Source organism: Homarus americanus, unplaced genomic scaffold (genome assembly GCF_018991925.1).
Source record: "Homarus americanus isolate GMGI-L3 unplaced genomic scaffold, GMGI_Hamer_2.0 scaffold34921, whole genome shotgun sequence".
Lineage (NCBI taxonomy): Eukaryota > Metazoa > Arthropoda > Malacostraca > Decapoda > Nephropidae > Homarus > Homarus americanus.
The window spans coordinates 21,598,893-21,623,504 of record NW_024741901.1 but is presented as its reverse complement, the minus strand read 5'-3'; the positions used below and the strand labels follow the sequence as shown (position 1 = coordinate 21,623,504).

Here is a 24,612-nt window from a genome sequence, read left to right as displayed (position 1 = left end):
ATACTAAATGTAGTACAGTACTTTATTTTCTGTTGAATTATTTTATAGTACAAGTTCACCACAACCAAATATAGTGTACAAATTAGTGTACAAAGAAAATTTTTGCCAGTTTGAAATTGAAATATTTTATTTAGCCAGGATGAAATAAATGTAGATACAAAGTAAAGAAAAACCCACTTTGGAATTTAGACACACAGTGCCTCCTCGTGTAATGAAGACTAGTAGTGTACTATATTAACAATGTCCTCTATGCCCAATCAGTTTTTCCTATGTGTTATTTGTTGTGATTTAATATGTTATATGTTTATATAATCACGTATTGATATGGAGAGATCAAGCGAAACATCAGCGTGGCATTAGGTGATCAGCTTGACACAGCAGCGTCAACGGAATCGCTCACAGGATGAAACACTGTAAAAGGCATCAGTTTACCGCGGTGTTTGGGGATCCATTTAATAGTCAGCCTGAAGTGGTTTTACAGACACCATTAGTCGTGTAATTAGAAGATGTAATTAAACCATGAATATATTCACTTCAGGCAATCAGTGAAGTCTCTTAATGTTGAATTTCCAATCACCAGAAGAGGTGGAATAATGAATTTACTCTAATGAATGTTATAAAGTAGTCATGGCGCCCACCTGATGCTGACTGTCTAATTAACTGCAACTTGGGGCTTCTGGTGACTGTCTGTGCACCTTAGATTAACTAACTGTGAACACATGAACGATTATCACACTACTAACTTGTTGTGAGCAGCAAGGTCACCTGTTTATGAGTCTTGTGAGTACCAGATGTTAAAGAGACATCTATTTTTGAGTATTGTGAGTACCAGATGTTGAAGAGACACCTGTTTGTTTTTTTGAGTACCAGATGTTGTCAATTTAATGTTATTTACTTCACACGCACGTTTATCCGTTATTAAGTATCATCATCTTTCTTAATTTCTTCATATTTAGTTGTTGTCTTTTTATATTTTAATCTTCTATCTATATATTGCAAATTTGAGTAATTATAGTTACTATCTTTTCAAATTTTTATTATTCGTATGTTTATTTAGTATCATTCTTTCAATATTTAATTTCTATTGGTTTATTATTTTCCTTTATTTATTTTTAATTTTTTATTATTTTTGTGAATGTTTCGCGTCTTTTATTACTGTATTTTTTTTTTCATATTGTGATTTATTCTTATTTTATTTTTTGTCCATTGTTTAGTGTTTTGTCTTTTTTATTATGATATTTTAATTTTCATTATTTCTTATTTATATTTTTTACTTTATCTCATTTTCTTATATATTTGTTATTTTTGTGTGATTTTTTTATTCATTTACAGTATTTTATTTTCGTCTAGTAGTTATATTTCTGATTTTTATTTGTATCTATATTTCATTTTCTTTAATTGTTATTTTATTTTGTTGTGTTTATTTAGGTCTTATGTTTTATTATGTTATTTCATTCTAGCTAATTTATTTTATTCAATTATTAAGTTTATCTCATTATTTCTCCCATTTTATTTTACTCTTTTAATTCCTCCATGTTGACTCTATTCTATTTACCTCCATTTTCTTGTAATTTTTTCTTCTTCTCCTTTATAAGTTCTGTATCATAAACTGTATTGTTAATCACCAACTCAATATTTTCTTTAAAACTTGTAAACAATTACAGGCGTGTCAATTTTAATCCCTATCTTTTAATTTATATATTTTTCTAACCAGTTAATATGTTAAAAAGAAAAATTTATCATACGTGAATATGTATTTGGTGATGTTTATTATGTAGGTAATTTCTATCATTTTTGTTTACAAAGTTTCAGACAGATAGACAGATGTACAATATGTGGGTCTATGTATGGTATATGTATGTGTGTCTATATGTAGGCCTATATAATGCTAAATGTACTGTACAATAGTCTATATGTATATTTGGTAGATGTAATTTACCTGTGCTGTATGTATCAATATGTGTTGAGGTTACATGTTAGGAGAAATTCACCAAAGAACATCTGTAGGCTATTTACATTTTATTGATGACAGTCTGACTAATAGCTGGCATATAATACGTGACACATATGGCATAATGTTTGTGGTAGTCTGGTATATGACACGTGACACCTGGCATTATGATAACAAGGGGTCATATTTGATGACATTATATTTCTAGTGACTGGCATATGATAAGGACAGCATACAAAGGGGTCGGTCTTGTGAGTGATTCAAAATTGACACGACATTTTTGGGGGAAGTATGTGTGTTTTTCTTTATAGTGTGTCTGTTGGACTAACACACACACACACACACACACACACACACACACAGAAGAACACAAGTTATTTTAAAACTCCTGGAGAATTTTTTTATTTATATATTCAAATTTATCCTTCTTATGGCTTTTATTGTTATTTGTTTAGTCTTCTTTTGTTTGTGGTGTCTATATGTATATTTATTTAATTTATCATATGCATTTATAGCTTATCTTAATTCATATCTAGATTTTATTTTATTTTATTTATTTTTTATTATTTTTTTTTAATCTTCCCCAGCCAGGAGTCCGCCTTACTCAGGTGTTACAGCAGCTGAGTCATCTTAAGGTTAGTTCATCATCTTATATTTAAGTCTTAAGCATAAACAATCTCAGAGAGATTTCTCGTAACTTTTATCTTATCTTTACGATCTATTATCTAAGATATTTTTTCTCTCCTCTACTTTTACTTTGTCATGTACATCAACTTAAGACTAATGAATATATTATTTTTTATGTTACTATTTGTTCCTGTTTAAAATAAACTTAAAGCTACTGGCAGACAGGATGCTTTTTATATTTCTATTTTCTTTGCAGAATAAACTTAAAAGTACGAGTATACAACCTGCTTTAGTATCACATAAACTCACTGTAACAAAAACTAAAGTATATATTTCCTCCGGATCCAAGAAAATTCACATTGAATTTTAGGATAATCATCCGGATTCACTGAAATGCGCACATTAAATGGCCTCCCTTAACTAGTATTGTAAGAACACAAAAAAATGGCATTTAAGGCTAACGGCATAAAGCTAAAGGGCAAGATGGCGTCGGTACTGTACTGGGACTCGACTGAAACAAAATAATGTGTTAGTTGGGAGGAGAAATATGAAGATCCGGATTGATGACAGAGACACGGACAATGAAAGACAAAAGTCGTGTCGTGAAATTTGGTGAAAACATATGCCGAAGGACTAAACTTTTGGTGTGCTCTGTCTTGTGGTAGGGCTCTCATAATGTTTCACGAGTTATATTAAATCTTCTAATAAAACCGCGACACGACTTTTATCTTTGATTGTACATATAGGATAAAATGACGTCCACTGGGTCTATGAAACTACGAGCCATCAAGAGTTACGAGAGTCAATTATTGGTTAAGTTGCAAGTCAGGCAACCATGAAGTATGTATCAGTCAGTTAACATCTAAGAGTCAGTAATTAATAGCAATATCACTTAGTTAACTAAAATCAGTGAGTCAGTTTAAGGTTAGTTTATAATATGCTATTAAGCTTTACTGCTGTAATAAGTCTTATGATTAATAATTAATATCATCACAAAATGTTAAATAAGCAACTAATTTAACGATATATTGTTTCATAGTTAAAATAAATAAACAAATGAGGAAGTGTTCACCGCCTTCTCCTACAGCCCTTCTCCACCACCTCTCATTCCCCTGTTTCCTCATTCCTCCTCTTCTCCCTTCCCCCTCTCTTCCCACCTCCCCATCACTGATAGAGGGAGTGTTTCACCACCTTCTTCTCCTCCTTGGGCTTTTCTGCCGTCAGCTGGGCCATCACTTCCTTCGTATCTCTGTGTCCTGGGATATCCACCTTCTTCTTGGGTTGGTCGTCCTTCATGAAGCTCGGCTCGTCGCCCAGTTTGGGACAGTCCTCACCCATGCTGGGATCTTGAGCCACCTGTATAGTGTATTATGTTTTAGTATTAGGATCACCTGAAGATTTGCTCCACCCCTCTGTTTTTTTTCCACCTGAAGTTTAACTATCCCAAACCTAACCTAACTTAACCTAAGCTAAAGCTAATCTAACTTAACCCAACCTAATCTGAAATACTTTCATTTATCCTAGCCTAAAATAACCTAACCTAACCCAACCTTACCTAACCTAGCCTAACTTCACGCTAACCTTTGGCTCATGGCAACTCAGCGAATTTGCAAAAAAAAAAAAAAAAAAGACTGAACTCTGTGTGATTGTAGGAGCGAACCACTGAGCAATATACAGTACACAGATTTGGCTTTTTTCCTTCTTCTCCCTATACGAGGACATACCTACACCTAGTAACTTTGAGAAACTCTCCTTTCCACATTCATTCTCTCCCTCCCTCCCTTTCTTCCTTCCTCCCCACTTCTTCTTTCACTTTGCCTCCCTTCTTTCCTTCCTCCTTCCCCCCCTCTCTTCTCACAACTCACCAATTTAGCGAGAGCGTAGATACACCTGGTGACTCTGGGTATGTGTCTCAAGTGAAGGAGGTCCTCCAGGTGGAAGAGCTTGGCCTTAGCCACGCCATACGCCTCCGCCTGCTGCAGGAAGTTGCGTATGTTGATCTGTTTGCTACGGGCGCCTTCCCACGTGATAGTGTCTTCAGGGATACAGCCGGGCTTGATGCGGTTCATCAACCTGAAGGAAGGATGGAGGTGTTGTTTGGGACGTGTAGTAGTGTGCGTACAGGAGTTGGCTGAGTTAAGGGTTCTATCAGGGGTTCACAGGTGGCAGGATACTGTGTGTGTGTGTGTGTGTGGTTCAGGGGTCGTATCAGGGGTTCACAGGTGGCAACTGTTAATCTTTAAGGTGACCCCTAAATAATGTACAAAAGTTCGCATAGAATGGGACAATACATATATTTATAAAACACACACACACACACACATACGTCACTGTAAATTTTCACAGATTAATAACATGTTTCTTCCTCCTCTTTCTTCTCTTTACGTCACTTAATGCTTTTTTCGCGTGTGTCAAGTCGTGTTTTTTACCTGCGATGTTGGGTGATTTGTGTGTGTGTGTGTGGGGTTCAAGCATGCGTGTTTGCTGGGGTCAATGTGTGTGAATTATTATGTTTAATTAAAGTGTTTGTTTCGTTTTTTTGTCGAATTGTATAAATGTATAAAGAATAATAATTTATGTAATGGAATGTAATATTACATATGGATATTAATGAAACGACGGTAATATTCATTTTCCAGGGGCTTCATCTGATATTATAATAGCCACTAAATGATTAATCAACTCAAAAGGAGAAATTTCACAGGATAACATAAATGTTATAAAGAAAATTAATAAATATAATTATGTAAACTAAATTGATCATATGATTCTATATACAAGATAATGCAGTTGAATCCACCCAAGTCGAGGGAACCGAGCCAAGGGATTCTGGGAACGAAAATACCCGCGCCAAACATACTGTAGTAACATATACAGTATAACTTTGTTTACTACAAAAAACAGAGGCCACTTGTGAAGGTCGAACCGTGGTGTAAGCACCGGTATATATTTTCACTTAAAAAACAATATAATCTTTGTAATAACAGTAATAACAATAATAGTAATAACAATATGACGTATAGCTACGTATTTATTTTTGTACATGTTTTACTTTTATCCTCTTCCCCCTTGATCGGCCCGTTAACCGCTTAATGGGCGGTTGGTCACGTCTCTGTTACACACTGTTAGCAAGTACTGGGTATGTACCAGCTCCAGAATGTTACTGTACCTGAGCCAGTGTTGGTTAAGCTGGTCTTCAGTGAGCTCGCACTCGGTGCCGTCACAAGCTGAATTCTTATTTGGAGAGAAGGTGGAAACTTAAGGTCCGAATTTAAGCACAATGTAATGTGCTTTTTAATTTTTTCTCTCTCTCTGAGTTAGTGAGTTAAAGAGAGATATCGCGAGAAGTATACTTACTTGCAAAGGATACAGCCATCTTTCAGGAAAAACTCGAAGTCTACCCTAGCAGCCTCGTCGATCATATTGTAGATCCAGATCAGAATGTCATTTTCTTGGATGGAGTTTCGCTGTAAGAGAGAACGGGAAGGGTATTTTTAGCTGTGGAGATTGACTAGCAAAAGAATATTTATGAAAGTCATACCCTGTATGTGGGTATGTGGCGTTGCTTAACATAAACGTGTTATTTGCACGGTACTAAATAAGAGAATGGAAACGACAATGTACTGAACCAAACAGAACCTAACCTGCCTAGCCTTACTTAATTTCATAAATGGAGGGGAGGGGGGGTCCGCCTCCCCGGACCCCCAGCATATAAAGCAGAAGGAACTAACATAATATATATTGTGGTGGATCCAGGGCATTGATGGTCTCGAGGAAGTGTAATTTTACGCCTTCTGTGCACGTAAGAGTAAGACCATTTGTTAAACTGAAACAGGTAATTCTCACCGTAATGTAAATTCTTTCAAAATACAAAAACAAAGGTGGATTACAACTGGAACTCGCAAGGTAGTGGTGTGTGGCGAGACGGGGCGGGGCGGGCCAAGGGCGGGGCTGGGCTGGGTGGGGTGGGGTGGGAAGGTGGTGCTGGCAGGCCAACCTAAGCACGCCCAGCAACCAGCTGCATCATACTAGATTCTTCTCAATACACTCACATCACCACAAACTCGCCCTGCACTTTGAAAAATCTTAATTCGACCAAACATACATCAAATACACTTAATTCTTATACTGGGCAACAGCGACATGAATTTTGCTTCCACTGAACATTTGAAAATGAATAACAACTTTAGACAAATAAATGACTGGTTCGCTCTGCTTAACTGAAAATTTTCCGGATTACCTGAAGATTAGCCGCGCTCAGATTATTTCACGTGATAATAAAACACCTTGACTCTTCCTGGAGAGGGGTTAGGTAAGAATAAATAAAGTTAGGGTAGATTAAGTTATGTTTGATTAGGTCAGGTTGGATTAGGTTACGTTAGGGTACGTGTGGTTTGGTTAGGTTCGGGTGTTTAATCATGAAGTGATATAAGCTGGGGTGCCCAATCTTCAGGTGGTCGCACACACACACACACACACACACACACACACACACACACACACATACTCACACACACACACACACACATATTATATCATTATGTCTAAATCAAATGTAAGTCTGTATATTTTCAGCCACCGGCTGCAACTCTATTAATAAACCGTTTATTATTATTATTATTATTATTATTATTATTACACACACACGCAAAAGTAGGTGATTTTTTTAATCCAACATTAGTCCTTATTTACGAATATAATGTGACGAGTTTTACTGTTAAATTGCTCACGGTCTGGCAGTGAGTATAATAAGCGTTATCTGAAGTAAAAGGTAAGTTTTTCCTGCGGAAAAACATCGTTTGTCTTTTAATATCAGCCACTAATTAGGTATAAAATAGCCCTTTCCGGGTTATATAAAGAACTTGTTTTATGAAGTGAAGTTCATTGAACTTTTGTTCAAGTGTTTACTGTTATTATACCCAGAATGTTATACTGTAGAGCCATAAATTACCTTACTCATTTTAAAAGTTAATAATCTTAAATTTACCATTGATAGAACTTATTCGTTGCTCGACGTATAATAAAACCGACGTGTTCTATCTATAATGTTTTTGATGTTATTAGTTTTAAAATGAGTCATAATCCATGGACACCGTAGTACATTGCCACATGGTATATAGTCTATATATGTTTAAAAGTACCTATAATTATAGGCTTAAATTCTTTGTGAAACATTTAATGGTTCAAAGTTTGTATTTCGTTGTTTAAATGGCAAGAAGCTACATGTCACAACTAGTGTTTGAAGTCCAACATATATTTTTACGCTAAACTGAAAGTTCCTTTATGTCAGTACAAAAGAAAACTGTGGAAGTAGCAACAAATCTTGCCTAGGCTGCCGCCATCGCCCTGTTGACATAAGCATTGCCCACTGTACTGCGCACATCATTGTCATTCCTAAAAACCCCCTTTAATTCATATTACGCTACATAACATTCAAGTCCTCCGCGCTTGTAGAATCTCAGAGAACGGGAAACCTTGATAAAGGATAACTCACCTACTCAAAGATACTGAATCATGTGTTGTATTGTACCCAGGTACAGTAATATAATATTAATTGTATGTGTTCATAGCATTAAGGAGAACTCAAGGTATACATAAGATGATTAGGGAAGTCCAGTTGAGCAAGTGTGGATCGTGGTTTGAAGGTCATATTATTTACGTCTGTGAACGTGTAGCGAACATAACTTCCACAAATATCATATGAAAATACATGAAAACAATGATCTGGAAAAGGGGTAAATGTATCAGAACTATGTGAGAGGTTGGAGGTGACCCAGACACTATATTTGAAAGGAAATATCTTGTATGCATCGGTGTGAACTGAATATACCTCGTACCCTCGGATGACGTATACCCACGACATGTACAGTGATCAGAGAATCTTATGTCTGTGTTCAAATAGTGCCATGTGTGAGAGGAGGATCCCTAATTACAGTTTTAAGTGAAGTGGATATACCCACGCCATGAACATCGGCTTTTGTTTTAAGGTAGCGTCCTTTGTACCCGCCTCGAGTGTGCCACGTGGATATTATAACCCAATGAATTTACCCACGAACTAGCAAACCAGAACCTTACCTTAGTGTGTAATTTAGGATTAAAATATGTGTTTATAAGACATGAGGTTACAATATACAGGAAAGTGTTCATGTGAGAACTGTAAGAAATAAAAGTAAAAATGAAGATTGGAAACTGTAGGCCTATGCAGTGAGGAGCGGCTGGACACTGCCCCCAGTGTCCTCCGTTCTACCACCACCTCAGGTCAGTGTCCTCCATCTGGCTACATCCCGCCCTAAAAAAGGGCTTATATAGCAGTTATTAAAGTTCAAAACTTTGCTTGATGCATAAAGTGAAATAGGGATGTGTTGGGGTGGGTGTTAACAGCCCATCAGGCATTATTTCTCAGTGTCCTCCGTTCTACCACCACCTCAGGTCCCGGGGTCGGATTGCCTTGCTGGGCGGCGGCCATTATCCCTGTGAGCGTCCCACCATGTGAGGTGACTACTCCCAGCTATGCCAATCCACTGTGAACCTGTGGATTCCCAGCATACCACCCCAAATGAGTAGGAACAAATAAGGAAACGCTTGAGAAACTCCGCGGTTGTCACTTGGAGCGACATAATACCAGGCATAGAAACAATACTGGTATGTCTCTTGGTGTAGCCCTCGTCTCTACCCACCGAGGGCGGTGTGCGAACGAGGTATACCTAGAAATTACAAGGAGTCCCATACTTGCAGGTGTGGAATGTAACAGGTGTGTTGAGATGGTGCTACTATGTATGATAACCTACAGTGCTATATTCCATACAGGTGGAGCAGTCTGACGTGTTAAGGGGTAGTGTAAGAAGGAATGACCCAGGTAAGGAGGTCACGGATTGTTATGCAATAAGTATGTGGATGACACGCAATTAATGTAAGGCGTCTGGTGCCGAGCAGGCTAACCAACATCTTTTTTGTTCTTCTGAGGAAGGCCAACTCACTTGTATTGTTTTTACAGTATGTTTTATAAGGGATAAATTAGTTAAGACATGTTATGGTTTCACCCTTCTTTCCCCTTATCGAGCTGGTCAATGAAAAACCTAACTCAATGCCTAGTCCACTCTGCCCGCCACCTAACGAGCTACATACTGCCCAGAGGGGGTCTGGTGGCAGCAACCCTTAGAAATTAAGAATAGAGTTAAGTTATCCCCTTAGACTTAGTGACCCCAGATCTGACAGTATACCACAGCGGCACGTTCACCTTGCAACCACTGCAATTTTAGTGAGAATGTGCGTGCATTGCTCTCATTCGTGTGTGTGTGTGTGTGTGTGTGTGTGTGTGTGTGTGTGTGTGTGTGTGTGTGTGTGTGTGTGTGTGTGTATGTGTGTGTGTGTGTGTGTGTGTGTGTGTGTGTGTATGTGTGTGTGTATGTGTGTGTGTGTGTGTGTGTGTGTATGTGTGTGTGTGTGTGTGTGTGTGTGTGTGTGTGTGTGTGTGTGTGTGTGTGTGTGTGTGTGTGTGTGTAAATAATAATAATAATAATAATTAACGGTTTACTGAAAAAATTCTGCAGCCCGAAGGCTGAAAATATACATTGGACATAAATGACTATTACATACATTGGTGTGTGTGTGCGTGTTTACTTGTTGCTGCGGAATGTTGTACAACAATGACTACTAGCCAGAGACATGATACTCTCGTGTGCATTTATGTGCACTCCTGATTACCCAAGTTTATACGATTACGTGAGTGTACCTTTGAACTAATGCATATACGAATATCCTTTATACACTGACACGGAAGCACACGTGTACATATGCAATATAATAGAATAAGAGAGATGTACAGTATCTTTCCTAATTTTTAATAGTTGATGAATATGTAATTACTAAACTAGTTGCTCACATAAAGACCTTAGTTGTTGTAACAGTAATAATATACTATACCATCATCATCAATAATATCAATACAAATACAGCTGTAGAGTTTCAGCAGCAAGAAACACAATAGAAATAGGTTTCCGACAACATTCTCGGGTTTTATCTCTCATAACTTTTAAATACTGATTTCATAGTGTAATTACAAACCTTGTTACGAGCTTAAAGAGCTTAGTTGTTGAAGCGCAGTCATAACATTATAACAAAGCATTTCCGGTTATCTTTGGTTAAATCAAGTTATTGTTCCCATTGTGTGCACACCAACACTCTCGGTAATTATGAACTCATTTAGACTTTTATGGCGGTTTTAATTTTCCTACGGGGATAACAACAAAACAACAACCACAACAACAAGAATCATAACTGGAACATCGAAATATTTTAGTGTCGTTACATCAAAAGAAATTATCACTGAAGACGAATGTACTAAAGTAGTTAAGCAAACTATTGGATTCATTTAAGCAATCAATGATGGAGTTTGGGTTGTAATTTTGACAAGGTTGGCAAGTTTTAGCAGTTTCTCTGTGACTTTTGGGACGTTAGAGTTGGCAACAGTTTACGTGACGGAAGCGAATCTTATGAACCTGGTATTAGTGACTTCTGTACAGCCAAGCAGAACACCTCGAGTCCATAGCAAGCACATGTAATAATGGCTGAGCGGAACCTTACATACATTAGGACACAAACATTCAAACTTCTTCCGGGCAATTATATTGCAAATGTCGGAATCCGCATAGTTTCCTGGTTTCAGCACTTGAAATATGTTAAGGCAGTGATCGTGAGGTTGGAGTGTAATGGCCGTAGATTTTTGTGGAATTTTATGCGTGTATAAAATAGGATTTGCGAATAACTTAGTGGTGACAGCTGGTTGTAGCCCCTCACAGCTGCCTGTATCCCCTTAGTCCTCACACTCCTTTTATAAGAAGGTCGTAGTCAGGGTCATAAACGCACCACACAGTTCAGATGTTGTGAATCATGGTGGAGCTCCACCCAGCTACACTGATTCTTTAATGATACCAAGAACTACGTGGTTAGAATAGCCTCTTACTTGTGCCATAAAAGATCGCCAGAGCGAGCAGTCAACTTCTCTTGGTGTTCTGCTCCACCCCACAGTGATACACACGGGAAACTATCGTCAATAGTTTTACCTTATCTTACAGGTCGTGGTGTTCTCTGATACGTCTCTTACAGGTCGTGGTGTCCTCTGATACGTCTCTTTTAGGTCGTGGTGTTCTCTGATACGTCTCTTACTGGTCGTGGTGTTCTCTGATACGTCTCTTGTAGGTCGTGGTGTTCTCTGATACGTCTCTTACAGGTCGTGGTGTTCTCTGATACGTCTCTTACAGGTCGTGGTGTTCTCTGATACGTCTCTTACAGGTCGTGGTGTTCTCTGATACGTCTCTTACAGGTCGTGGTGTTCTCTGATACGTCTCTTGCTCGCTCGTACTTTAATGTGTATGGCTGAGAAGTGGATGTCCTCAACACCGTGCACTCTGATGCTAACACAACAGACGAGACAGCCGCTAAGACTCACGTACACACACACACAAAAAACCCCCCCCCTAAAACAGCAAAAATAAACACAATATTATCGTATGATCAACATAAGACTAGAGAGTGATGAGTCTTTTTGTTTTTTACCACAGTTACAGAGAGTCTCATAGACCTCCGATACACAAAGAGGTTTTGTAGACGGCGCTGCAGGTGACATTCACCGTTGGGTGGGTTGGAGGGGGTTACCAGCACGAAGCAGCAACCCCTATGACAGTAGTTGAGCACTATCGCTTTGGGTGCAAAAAAAAAAAGTAATACAAAAATAAAAATTAACCCCTCACTCAACTACCTGTGAAATAACCCTCCACTCACAGTCTATCCCGGAAATATCGTATCCACCAATCACAGTCCCTCTCTAATAATCTCGGGTCCACCAATCACAGTCCATCCCGGAAGTCCCGCATCTACCAATAGTATGACAGGTTTGTGAAGCGGGCCTCACTCAGGGTGAGGATGAGGGTGGTGCCTGCCGCGTTAAGAGTTAAATCCGGCATGTTTACATCGGAGGGAGAAGGGGCTGGGGGGTTATTACACCTGGTGCTGAGGGGGGGGGGTGTAGGGTAGGTAGAGAGATGGTATAAGGGGGGAAAGAGGAAGGGAGGGAGTAGGAGAATGATTAAAAAAGGGAGGAGGAATTAGTAGAAAATAGGTGAGAGGACATTTACATATGAGAGAGAGGAAATGAGATAATATACTGGTTGTCAGTCGGTGAGGAAATAAGGACAATTAGAAAGGAGGAAGTGAGGAAGAGTAAGGCTGAGGTGAGGGAGAGAAACAGACGAGGTAAAGCATAACGGAGGCAGGTAACTATGGTGTTATTTTATGACTGGCGACACTACTGTAGAAGGTTGTGCTGAGAGGCGGGTAACGTTTACCTCTCCGTCTGTTCTCTCGTCAACACTTCCGCCATCACGACTTTCAGTAAAAAACTATGACACAAATAGATGTTCCTTCCCTGACAACTGTTAAAGTACATCACGTTCCTTCCTCAAATGTTAAACACCAAAGTTATAATGACTTATTTTAATTGTTGTTGATGAGTATTAACGCTGTTTAATTGTCAGTGTAGTAGTTTCTGTAGGCAAGTCTGATACAGTAAACTTGTGTTGATGTGCGGCCAATCTCACACAGTCATATCAGTCTCCGTGGGCAGGAATTTTGTGACCTTGAAAATTTTGAATTCTGTGCTGAACGAATGACTCAGGGATAGTTATTTAAGTTTTCACCTTTTTGTTTGAAATGTCAGGTCGTTACACGTCAAAACCTTGGCTGTAGAGCGATGGTTCACACCCTCATACAGACGTGATCACACAACACGTGTTGACAAACCGCTACTGGAGCTCATCCATCATCTTCTTCTTGGCGTGGGAACAAACAGTTGAATGTTAAAGGTTACACAACTTACCTACATTTGGTATTTTACATAATTCTTTTGAGATTTGGGCCATACTTAAGTTGGTTCAGCAGCGTCGAGCCAACTTCTGAGTCCGTATTCTTTTCTATTGCGGCGACTACTATTACTATACATTAGTCTTGGGTACAAAACAAAATGGTGTTGGTTATGTCAGGAATCACAGCCATTGTAGAAAAGTTTTATCCTATCATGTTCGTTTAGTAGTTTCTGTGTGTGTCTCAGCCACCAGATACTGTGTTGTGGGTGACTGTCCCAGGAATGGCCAAGAATATACAGACACAAAGTCGTAGTTTATCATTTAAGGGTTGCCAGCAATTTATTTATGCCTCACGGGGTGGTAGTCAAGCCTTTGTTAGATTAGAAGCGTCACCGTCAACCTGGAAGATTCGTACAAGAGTGTAAATGTACAGTGATAGGTCGTACCCTCAAGATTAAGGTGTACGAGTATCTTGTTGTGTTGTTGTGAGGCAGGAGGTGAGGCAGGGGGGGGGTGGGGTGGGGGTGAATAAGGGGCGGTAAGATGGGTAGGACTCCAGCATGGCAGCGCCCAGAGTAAATATGTCAACACGTCGCTTTTTCTTTCTCTTCTTAGTGGGGTGAAGATGGAGGGGAGGGGGTACTGATTGGGGAGGGATGCAACACACCTGCCCCGTCAACCTCGACAACAGCGTGTGACACCTGGCAAGACAGCACCTTAATGGACTGTGTTATGGCGGCGACAAACACTCTACATTGTTTAGTAAGTTGAGTCTTGCGGGGAAACCTGAAGGTAAATTAAGGTAACTGATGGTAACTGAGGGTAAATGAAGGTAACTGATGGTAATTTAAGATAACTGAAGGTAACTTGGGGTAAATTAAGGTAAGTGAAGGTAAATTAAGGTAAGTGAAGGTAATTGAAAGGTAACTGAGGTTAAATTAAGGGAAGTGAAGGTAATTAAAGGTATCACTTGTAATGAAGACGATACTGCAACTCTCCGCCAACGCTCAATCAAACACCTAAATATCTACCTACTGCAGCAAAACTACCCATACACAAGAAGTCGAACACGCAATACATCCCCGAACCCCTTGAATCCATCCCCCGGGTTGATAGAAATGGATCAAACCTATATCTCATAGGAGGGATAGGGGGGGGGGGGAGTTCAATATCCATGGATCACATTCAACACAAGTCACATCACACCAAGCAGAGTCACACCACACACCGTGAACGAATTTACTGGGATAATGTTAGAATCTCGTATCAAAATATTCAATTCAGCATTATATATTACTATTCTCAAGATATTGTTTGAAATTTGACAAAAAATAATTAAAAATACGTACAGAAGAGAGAAAATATAAAAGAAGTTTAGTATATACCCTCTACTCGTATATAGGATGTCTTAGAAAAATGTCCCTACTTCCCTGCCTGCTCCCTGAGACACTGTGAATTGGAGGGAAGCAGGGAGCAGGCAGGAAGTGAGGGGGTTGGGGGGGGGGGCAGGGACATTTTTCTGGGACACTCTATATGTATTGGGAAGGTGGTGTTTTGTTGATGTTATAATTCATTCCTACGTTATCAACAACAACTATGGTCTTAAAAATATTGTCCAGGCTGGTGGTAATGATACTGTTTCCGTAACTTGTTTGTAAAGATGTTTATAGTATCATTTATATATGAATTAAGACCTTCTAGACAAATTAAAGATGTCCCGAAAATTAGGAATCTTCGCTTATTTCACCTAATGATTAAAACACCATAATGTTAAATGGGGGTTAGATTTGGTTAGGTTAGGTCAGGTTAGTTAAGTTTTGGTTTGGTCAGGTTAGGTTAGGTTAAGTTATTTAGATAATGTTAGGTCAGGGTAGATTAGCTTAGTATTAGGATGTTTAATCATCAAGTATTCTCGCGTAAAAAAACTTCCTGACGTACATATACAGGTAGGCCGTTGCTGAAGTTTGTCTGAGCTTCTAAAACAGGCGTGAAGAACTGTGAATTGTTTAATAGTGTTCCTGGGCAAGTACAGGTGCCACTGTAACCATGTGGATGTAGATTGAACACAATATGAATTGGAACACTCACCATGTGGGGTTGAAACACACTATATGGGTTTGGAACACAGTATATGAGGGTTGGAACACACTATGTGAGGTTGAAATACTCACCATGTGGGGTTGGAACACTCACCATGTGGGGTTGGAACACTCATCATGTGGGGTTGGAACACAATATGTGGGGTTGAAATAAAATGTGGGGTTGGAACACAATATGTGGGGTTGAAACACACTATATGGGTTTGGAACACAGTATATGAGGGTTGGAACACACTATGTGAGGTTGAAATACTCACCATGTGGGGTTGGAACACTCACCATGTGGGGTTGGAACACTAACCACGTGTGGTTGCAACACACTATGTGGGTTGGAACACTATGTGGGGTTGGAACACTCACCATGTGGGGTTCCAGAGTGTCAGGTTCTCCTGCACAGTTGAGGTTCAAATTTTCAGGCGCTGCGGCAAACCTTTTGTCGGGCATCTTGAGGTTGATGTGTCGACGTTTAGAACTTGATGTCAACGCCTGGAAATTTTTGTCGACGGGTGGAACTTTTTGTTGGGTGGAATTCTTAGTCGACAGATGGAACTTGTCGACGCAGAAGGAGCTGAGGGCAAGGTAGGGATGAAAGAGAGTTCACCGCCCCACCATAAACCCTGTAATCACACTTCCTAAAACAGTTTTTATATATATACCCAACAGTTACGTACAGTTTATTCTTCACCTCTTGGTTAATGTTACAGATCACTGAGCGTCAGAGAGCCACCGTGGGTCCCGCTCACAGCTATGTCAAGTCCGGGATGCTAACTGTTGGTGTGAGGAGTGACTGCGGGTGAGCAGGCTTCAGCTCCCCCCATACTGACGAATCCTCTTTAGTCCAGATGGTGTAACACGTGAAGTAAACATTATAAACAATGTAACTTCACTGTAAAAGACATACAAGACGTTTTTTGGTTTAATGAAGATTTAGATTGAACGGATTTTTTGTCAGGAAAAATTGGTATATAAATGATAATCAAGGGAATTTGGCAATCTAAAGCCAGCGACGAGAAAAGCCCCTCGCAGCTGGAGGAAGAGAGCGGGGAACCTACTTGGCACCAACTGATGTGTGCGATTGTTCAATACTGTATAATCATCATGACGTCACTTTGTATTTAGTTATGCCTGAAACTGTGAACAAATATTTGAAATCCTCACTGAATAAATCGTGTTATGTAATTATATTGCTGTACAGTATCTCTCATCTTGTCTCGTGGTCGCCATGGATGGATGGTGGTAATCTGATGATGTCGTGTTGTAATTAATGACATTAAACAGATTTTATAAAGTATCTGCCAATGACGGACTTAAATAGGTCTCGGTACATAACCTATCTATCGAAGTTTCCAGTTATCTATCTGATGTCTATCTGCCTGTCTATCTGTTTATATCTATGTGTCTACCTGTCTATCTGTATGTCTGTCTATATATTCATCTGCCTCTGTCTGTTTTATTTATCTATATCTGTTCCTTATTATTTGGGAAGGATCAGAAGCAGACACTTCCCTGACCTTCAATTACTTTCCTGATTGTTCAACTACTTTCCCTACCCTCCAGTTATTTCCCTGACCGTTTAACTACTTTCTCGACCCTCCAGTTACTTCACTAACCACTCAACTACTTCGCTGACCCTCGAATTGCGTTCCCAACCTTTCATGTTTTACCTAACCTAACCTCATTACACCCTGGATAGATATTATAACACAAGAACAACAGCATGCGTTATATTGAGGATATTATTAATGGTCTAGAGTCTGGGACAAATATAGTCTTCGATATTATAAGTTTTAAGCACTTGTGGCCACAGAGAGACAGATAAAGAGTAACAGACAGTAAGACAGAGAAACGGAGAGACAGAGACAGTCTGTTTCAGTTTCAATTTCAGATGGAAGGAAGACTTTTCGAACGTGATGTCATACCATCTCTTGCAATACACAGTTGTTGTTTTTGTTGTTATTAAACTTACCATGACGTCCTTTCGGGATACGTCACAAGCCAAACACGACCGCTGTGTGGATGTACAGTATTGTACATCGCCCCATCTCTCCTCTTCTCCATTCCGTCTCAAAGGCGGCGTCACGCTGGCTTTCTTTCGTCGATTTTTTATCAACTTTCAGAAAATCGTCGAACTTTTTGCTGTGCACCGTCACACATGAGTTTAGAACCAACTCGCCAGTTTCCCTCGTTCCACAACTGTCAACAAACAAGATGGATCCAACTGACGAAGAAAGCACAGCAATTTTACGCTTTGTCATGGCTGTTTCCACCAAGAACTCTTCGGAGAGGCGTGTCCACAATTGGGAAATTATATTATCTGTTGGCTCCGTCGTGTTGTTATTCCCCCGTGGTCAAAATGTAAACAACAAATGACATTTTCTTATCCCTTTAAAATCACGAAATTAAACCTATTAATAATTAATAATCTTGGGAAGAAAAGTGTTAATTACTTTATAATAATTTCAGCTTTATATTTTAATTAAAAACTAGTTTGTTTTTTATAACTTTGTAGTATCAATTATAGATCTTGAGTTGACGCCGGTAAGTTGTCGTAAGTTGTCAGTGCAGACTTGTCTGCACCGTTTGACAAAAATTCAACGACAACGTCGACGATTCGTGAAAAAAATTCGACGATTATTGGAAAAGTTGACAATAAAAATCTAGTGTGACGCCGCCTTAAATAAGTGTCGCACGAAGTGTGGCATCGCCGGGTATCAAAGGTGGTTACCGAAATGGGGTCAGTGATTGCACCGTTTGTTTTTTGTTTTGTTTTTACCCTTGCTTCGTTCATATTTTGTTTATTGACATGGCATGAGGGGCATTGTACGTACATTGTTCATGGCATGACATTGGGACGGTGTATATTGTTACATGGCATGGGATGTGGTGGTGTACATTGTTCAAGGCCTGGTATGGGGGGCGGTGTACGTTGTTCAAGGCCTGGTATGGGGGGCGGTGTACATTGTTCAAGGTTTGGTATGGGGGGCGGTGTACATTGCTCATGGCTTGGTATAGGGGGCGGTGTACATTGAACGTAACATTACTTTAGAATGACAAGATCAGTTGTTTCTGTACAAGATCACACGAAAGTTAGGAATGAATTCTACCGAGTGACAGAGTCATTGCTCGGAGAGAAATTCGAGTTTAATACTTCTGCTATCAGTTGGCAGCTAACCTGAATGGTTTTAATTAGACTTGCATTACTTGAATGATAATATGTTCGGTTTGTTCAGCCATTAAGATTTTACCCCCTTCAATTTTGCTTTATCATCATCCGCATTTAGGAGTTACGGTGTTAATAAGACTATAAACACAGTGGTGATGAGCACTTAAGACAAATCATTTACAGTAACATCATATTAGATCTGTGTCTTCGTTAATGTAGATAAATTTTTATTTTAAATTTGACAATGACAATATTTACAGGAAGTTGCAATAGGCGAGGCAATGCGCGCCGCATAGAGGCTCCGGGAGCTCTGCCAGAGGGATATTTTTGGTGGGAAATAGTGAGTCAGCCACTCGTGCTACCGTTGATAAACTCAAAGGGAAGAAAACTCATTCTCACGTGAAATGAGAATTTGAAAGAAAGATGACAAGTGTGTATGAAGAAATAATTCTTTTTATCTATATTGAAGGTTCTATCGTCTTTCTAGGGTTATCCCCGGCAGAATTTGTACGGTTTCAAAGCTAATATTACCCGAAAACCGTAGTTATATAAACATTTTACGTGCTGACACTAGCGTAAATACATTTCAGTAGTGGTGTGGTGGCTCAATGATAAAGTGGATGACGGAAGCCCCAGGTTCGACTCCCAGTCTGACTGAAAACGGGCTTAATAAGATGAGTCACAGGCAAGATTTTCCAAGGTTCGTAATTGATAATTCTCTTACCATAAATATTTACCCGCCATTGATGCAGGTGATAGGCTGGGTCTTTTACCAGAGTGAGGCTTGAGCGATCTCAACAGCCCATAGTTGATTCTCAACTTTTTCTACTCCCTCTAATTAGTCTTCTGATGAGAAAAGGTTTGGGGCATTAATTCACCACTAAATTCACCCCTTTCCCTTGAACAACCATGAACAAATGCAATAAACGATTTTCGGGGATTCCTGTTGGATCATCGTCACCTAAAGGTCTGCATTGACTCCCGTGCTTGTGGGCAATGTGCCAAAGACCGCTAGCAAGTACTCTCCGAGTAAATTATAGACTTGGGCATAAAGCACAACTACGGAAAGTTTAAGAATGAACAAGCGCAAAATCAAATTGGTACATGGAATGGAAAAACATTATATGAGGGCGTCGCGTTTTGGAAATACAGTTGGGGACTTTTCCGACTGGTACACAGCGTTATCAATCCACCCTCTCCGTGAGGTGTGAGCCTCGAGAGTATCGACTCCTAAATCCGAACCATCCACAAGTGAGGGGAAGAGGGAGGCTGGGGGACGACAGAGGCCGGTGTGTAAGGGAGTGGCAGGTTATGGGTGTTGAGGAGAGTTTTTGAGGGCTAGAGCGATAGGGGGCTTTAAGGAGTTTCTTGTGCAGTTATAACACAGTATCATTGCGTATTGAGCAAGGATATACCTGTAAATACATAGGGCAAAACAAAATTATGCTTAGAATGTGTTACCGCACATTAGAGTATTATTCTTAGCTTGTGCTACAGGTCTGAGCAATATATACATATTTATGCAGCTCTCACGTAATCTAGGGGTGATAGGGGATGGGCTAGAGTCTCAATATGGTGTCCTTTTATGACAGGGTAACTTTCATGGCTCAATAAATAACGGATGTATTTGATTCTATTTACATAAGCACCAGACTATTAATATAGTGTAATTTGCAATAAAAACATATCCAGGAAGGTAGGAAACTACCTTTATTATAAATATCATTAATATGTGAATGACAATGATAAGTCAGTCGGCAGCAGTTCCACCTGCTGCAAGCATTTCCTGTTTGGTTATAGGTCTAATGCAGTCTAACTGATGTGCCAGTATTATGGTTTTTATATTATGGTTTGTCATTTTACGCATCACTTACAAATAACTGGTCCCTACTTAGACACTAAGTGCAGTTCAATTATTGTCAGTTTTAGATAAAATATTGTTATTAACATAAAACAATGTCTGCCGTTTATGCCACTAATATGTATCACATTTTAGTGACGATAATAATTCATAACCCAATTGAACCCCACACGAGGACGGCTCTATAGACCCTATATGACCGTGCTTTAATAATAATAATAATAATAATAATAATAATAATAATAATAATAATAATAATAATAATAATAATAATAATAATAATAATAATAATAATAATAATAATAATAATAATAATAATAATAATAATAATAATAATAATAATTCAGTAAAATTGACTACAGATTTACAATTGACTAAGCATGTTTATAAACTAATCAGTAGGTGAATAATAATGGTAAACAGTAAGGCAACTTGACCAAGGGTAGCTGACAAAGCTGTCAGTTGCTTATTTCCAGGAGGGTCCTTTGCTTAGGCTTACGCTTGGTCTCTAATTAGTAATAGTATGTCTACATGAGTATTAGTGAACGTTTATGTGGCAGAATTCAACAAATCATGACTATTTCAAATAGCAATGTTGGAAATAAAAATTATGTTGGACTGAGTATATAACTTAAGATGGAAATGAAAGAACGTAATTTGGAGATTCTTCAGAATTTATTTCTTTTAAGATTACATCCAGTAAGTGATCGCCTCGGGAATCCAAACAAAATTGTGCCGCTACTCAACACACGCCAGTAAAACTAGTTTTGAACTCTTCTGAGGCTTCGTTAACCTCCCCATGCAATTTGCCACTGGCGACCAATCAATATTTTTTGTATTTTGGAGCTCTTCTTTATTTTGATTCTTCTTTGACCGCATCTTGATTACTTTGTCTTGTTTTGACTTACCCCTGACCGTTTTCCTGCTGTAGTAGGTGATAAAGTGGTCACTAAGGCCAACAGCCTCTAGGTCGTCTTGTATTTGTAGGTAATTTCACATATTTTGAAGGATTAGTTTATATAAGACTTTCTACCAGCCTTTTGGCCTGAATTTTGTCTCAGTATTAAGTGGTTAACTTCACTATAATGTGATGTGAGTAATGCTCTAGTGTTATAAGGCCATAACAAATTAGTTTCCCATTTACGCTTTTAACATTTTCTTATATATTGTCAATACAGAGGATTTGTAAGGGAGACTCACGCAATATGGTACAGAGATGCAAATTCTTTTAAGGTCTTATTTAAACGACAATTTGAATAATAATCATGAATAGTTTACTGTTAAGGCAAAGGAATTATTGCATGAATATAATTATCAGACAATACAGATAACTATTAAATGCTCAAACTTAAGAGGGAGAATAATAAATGGAGTTTAATGTGATGCAGTTGAAAATTATGTAAATTACAATGTTCTCCAAATAGTATAAAAACATTTAAATGGTGGAAATTAAAATAAATGAGCTTAAGTATTGTAATATAAATTCCTCGTCTCAGATGAGAGAATCTAATTAGTGTAGACTAGCTGACTGAGTTTGATGACTTAGTTTAGAATGTGATATTTCAATAAGAAACTTTAAATTACCAGCCATAAACAAAAGACTTTGCAAAGCGAAGTTTAGAGAGTGGTGGAGTTATCTCTTAATTAGAGTTTAAAGAGAATATAAATAATTATCTGGTAGGTAGATAAGTCTAAGTTTGGTATATATAGATTATAACGCCAGCAAATACTTTACTTTATCCTCATTAACCCCTTGGGCGATCGGTCATGTCTCTGTTACACTGTTGGCATGTACTGGGCATCATGTACCGGCTCCAGAATGTATTTGTACCTGCACCAGTGTTAGTCAAGTCTGGTCTTGAATGAACTCACACTCTGCTGTTACAACATTCCCTGACTGATTGTCCTGACAGGTATTTGAACATATGACTTCTTTAAGCTGTGACCCCTAGTGGGACAGGAATACACCATGCCCTCTGAGATGTTTATAGATGTCTAGTAATTTACCCCTTACTCACCTACAGTACTGTATGAGATAGGCATCTTCAGGCGTTCTAATCTCTCTGGGTACCTAAGATGCTGTAGTGCAGGCACCAATCTGGTGGGCCCTTCTTTGGACATTTTTAATCAACTGACAGTCTCTAATATATCTCTGGGACCAGGCAGGGTGATAGTACTCCAAACAGGGAAGTACTTCACTTTTAAAGAGCATTATGAGGAACTAAAGCAACTCTTAATTCGCAGGTAACACTATAGCAGTTTTTAAATCTAGGCTAATACCACTACAGCAGCTCTTAAATTGCATTTAGTTAAATTTTCATGAGCTTATATCAGTACTTTGATTAGCAAGCAACTACTACTCAGAGGATAACTGTACCAGACTTAATGAGTACGATTCCCAGTTAGTTTATTAAATGGAGTCACATAATAATCGTTAACACATAACATTGCAGATATTAATTCCACTATTAATTTCACTAAAACGTTCAATGGCATAATAACCTGGAGGAATTATACTCAAATATGTAACATTAACTTGCTCAATTCAACAAAATAGTCTCAGTTGTAGACATGAGGTTGTTTAGTTATGAACAATAAAAAAGTCTACGTCAACCTTACTCCTCATTTGACTACAATGTGTGTGGTGCTTCTTCATTAATTGTCTAAACAGATTTTCATGCATCTCGCACCCAACCTGTCTGTAGATCCCTCCACCAAACACATGGGCCTCCTCATATGTCTGATATGATCCTCAAAACGCCTATTTAACTGCTAAATTATCACTTTTAGCCTCGTTTTTTTCTGCCTGTCACTTTTCATCCCTGATTCATAAGACAATTCAAGTTTAGTAGTTTACTTGTTCTCCCTAAGTACATACCTACTACTATCAGTATGCAACCAGCCCCTGCCCATGCAAAGAATCGATACGTCAATCCTCAAGTTCTAGCCCACCCATGATTGTACGATTGTGGCTTATCTCCCAGACCAGAGCATGTTAGATTTGCTTAAGTTTTAGTTAAGTTAGTTTGTCATGGTAGATTAATTTAGGTGAGATAAGTAAAACTAAAGAGATACAGTATACTGAGGGAAGATTTGACTGACAGTGATGAGTAATAGTAAAGGTTGTGAAGCCAAATGTTAAGAAAAGACCATACTTGTCCACAACACTAATCAACACATTCAGTTACTATTGTAATCTTCGTTATTGTTTGTATATTTGATTCCAGATATGCCACAATTCCGGATGATTTAAAAAATAAAAAGTAATAGTCATAGCTAATACAGATATCATAAAGCTTGTGAAAATTCAGGGTTTAGGTCACCTGAAAATTTTTTAAGGTGACTTTTTTCTTTTGTTCTGGATGTACTAATGCAATTAACCACGATAATTTTCAATTCCGAGAGAAAATGTATTTTGGACCATAATCGCCGTTTTGTGAAAATTATGACAATTCTGATTTGGCTCAGTCTCCAAAAGGGTGATCCTTAACACGTTGGTTAAGGATTTGGGGTCAGAGAGTCAAAACTTTGTTAATTACTTGTCGTAATGACTGTTGGAATAACTTCATTCGTTTTCCAACCCTAATCAATGGTGCCATTTTTCGTTGTTGCTATTTGCCATTTTTTTATTATTCTAGATGTGGTAACTTATGGTGATAGTTATACATGTGTGTTGTATTATACTATTGTATAAGAGTCTGTTTAGTTTTCTATTATTCTGTCATTCTGTCCAACACGTTGAAGCACTGTCCCTTTGTTACCCAATATATATATATATATATATATATATATATATATATATATATATATATATATATATATATATATATATATATATATATATATATATATATATATATATATATATATATATATATATATATACAGAGAGAGAGAGAGAGGGAGTGTGTGTATATTTATATAGGCAGGTGAATGTGCTTCTACAGCTTCTCCTACAGTACAGAAACGCTAATGCTTGCTAGTCATCAATAGTTTGTATGGAGGAGAGCGGCAATACACGCAGGCCGTCGCCGCCGCCACTCTACCAGAGA

At 38.5% G+C, this 24,612-nt stretch overlaps 1 protein-coding gene across 2 annotated transcripts; it reads right to left on the bottom strand.

Moving 5' to 3' along the window:
• Window positions 1–3,719: 3,719 nt before the first annotated feature.
• Window positions 3,720–16,338, bottom strand: LOC121876168 (myophilin-like). Of its 2 annotated transcripts, XM_042381116.1 has the most exons (5): window positions 16,208–16,338; window positions 15,897–16,104; window positions 5,936–6,045; window positions 4,444–4,651; window positions 3,720–3,934 (listed from the first exon to the last, which is right to left on the bottom strand). In XM_042381116.1, exons 2-5 carry the CDS (start codon window positions 15,978–15,980, stop codon window positions 3,743–3,745), a joined length of 594 nt encoding a protein of 197 aa, XP_042237050.1. In that variant the 5' UTR covers window positions 15,981–16,104; window positions 16,208–16,338; the 3' UTR covers window positions 3,720–3,742. The 2 variants fall into 2 exon arrangements, with proteins under 2 accessions (XP_042237050.1, XP_042237049.1); XM_042381115.1 differs by having other exon boundaries at window positions 15,897–16,338.
• Window positions 16,339–24,612: the final 8,274 nt, after the last annotated feature.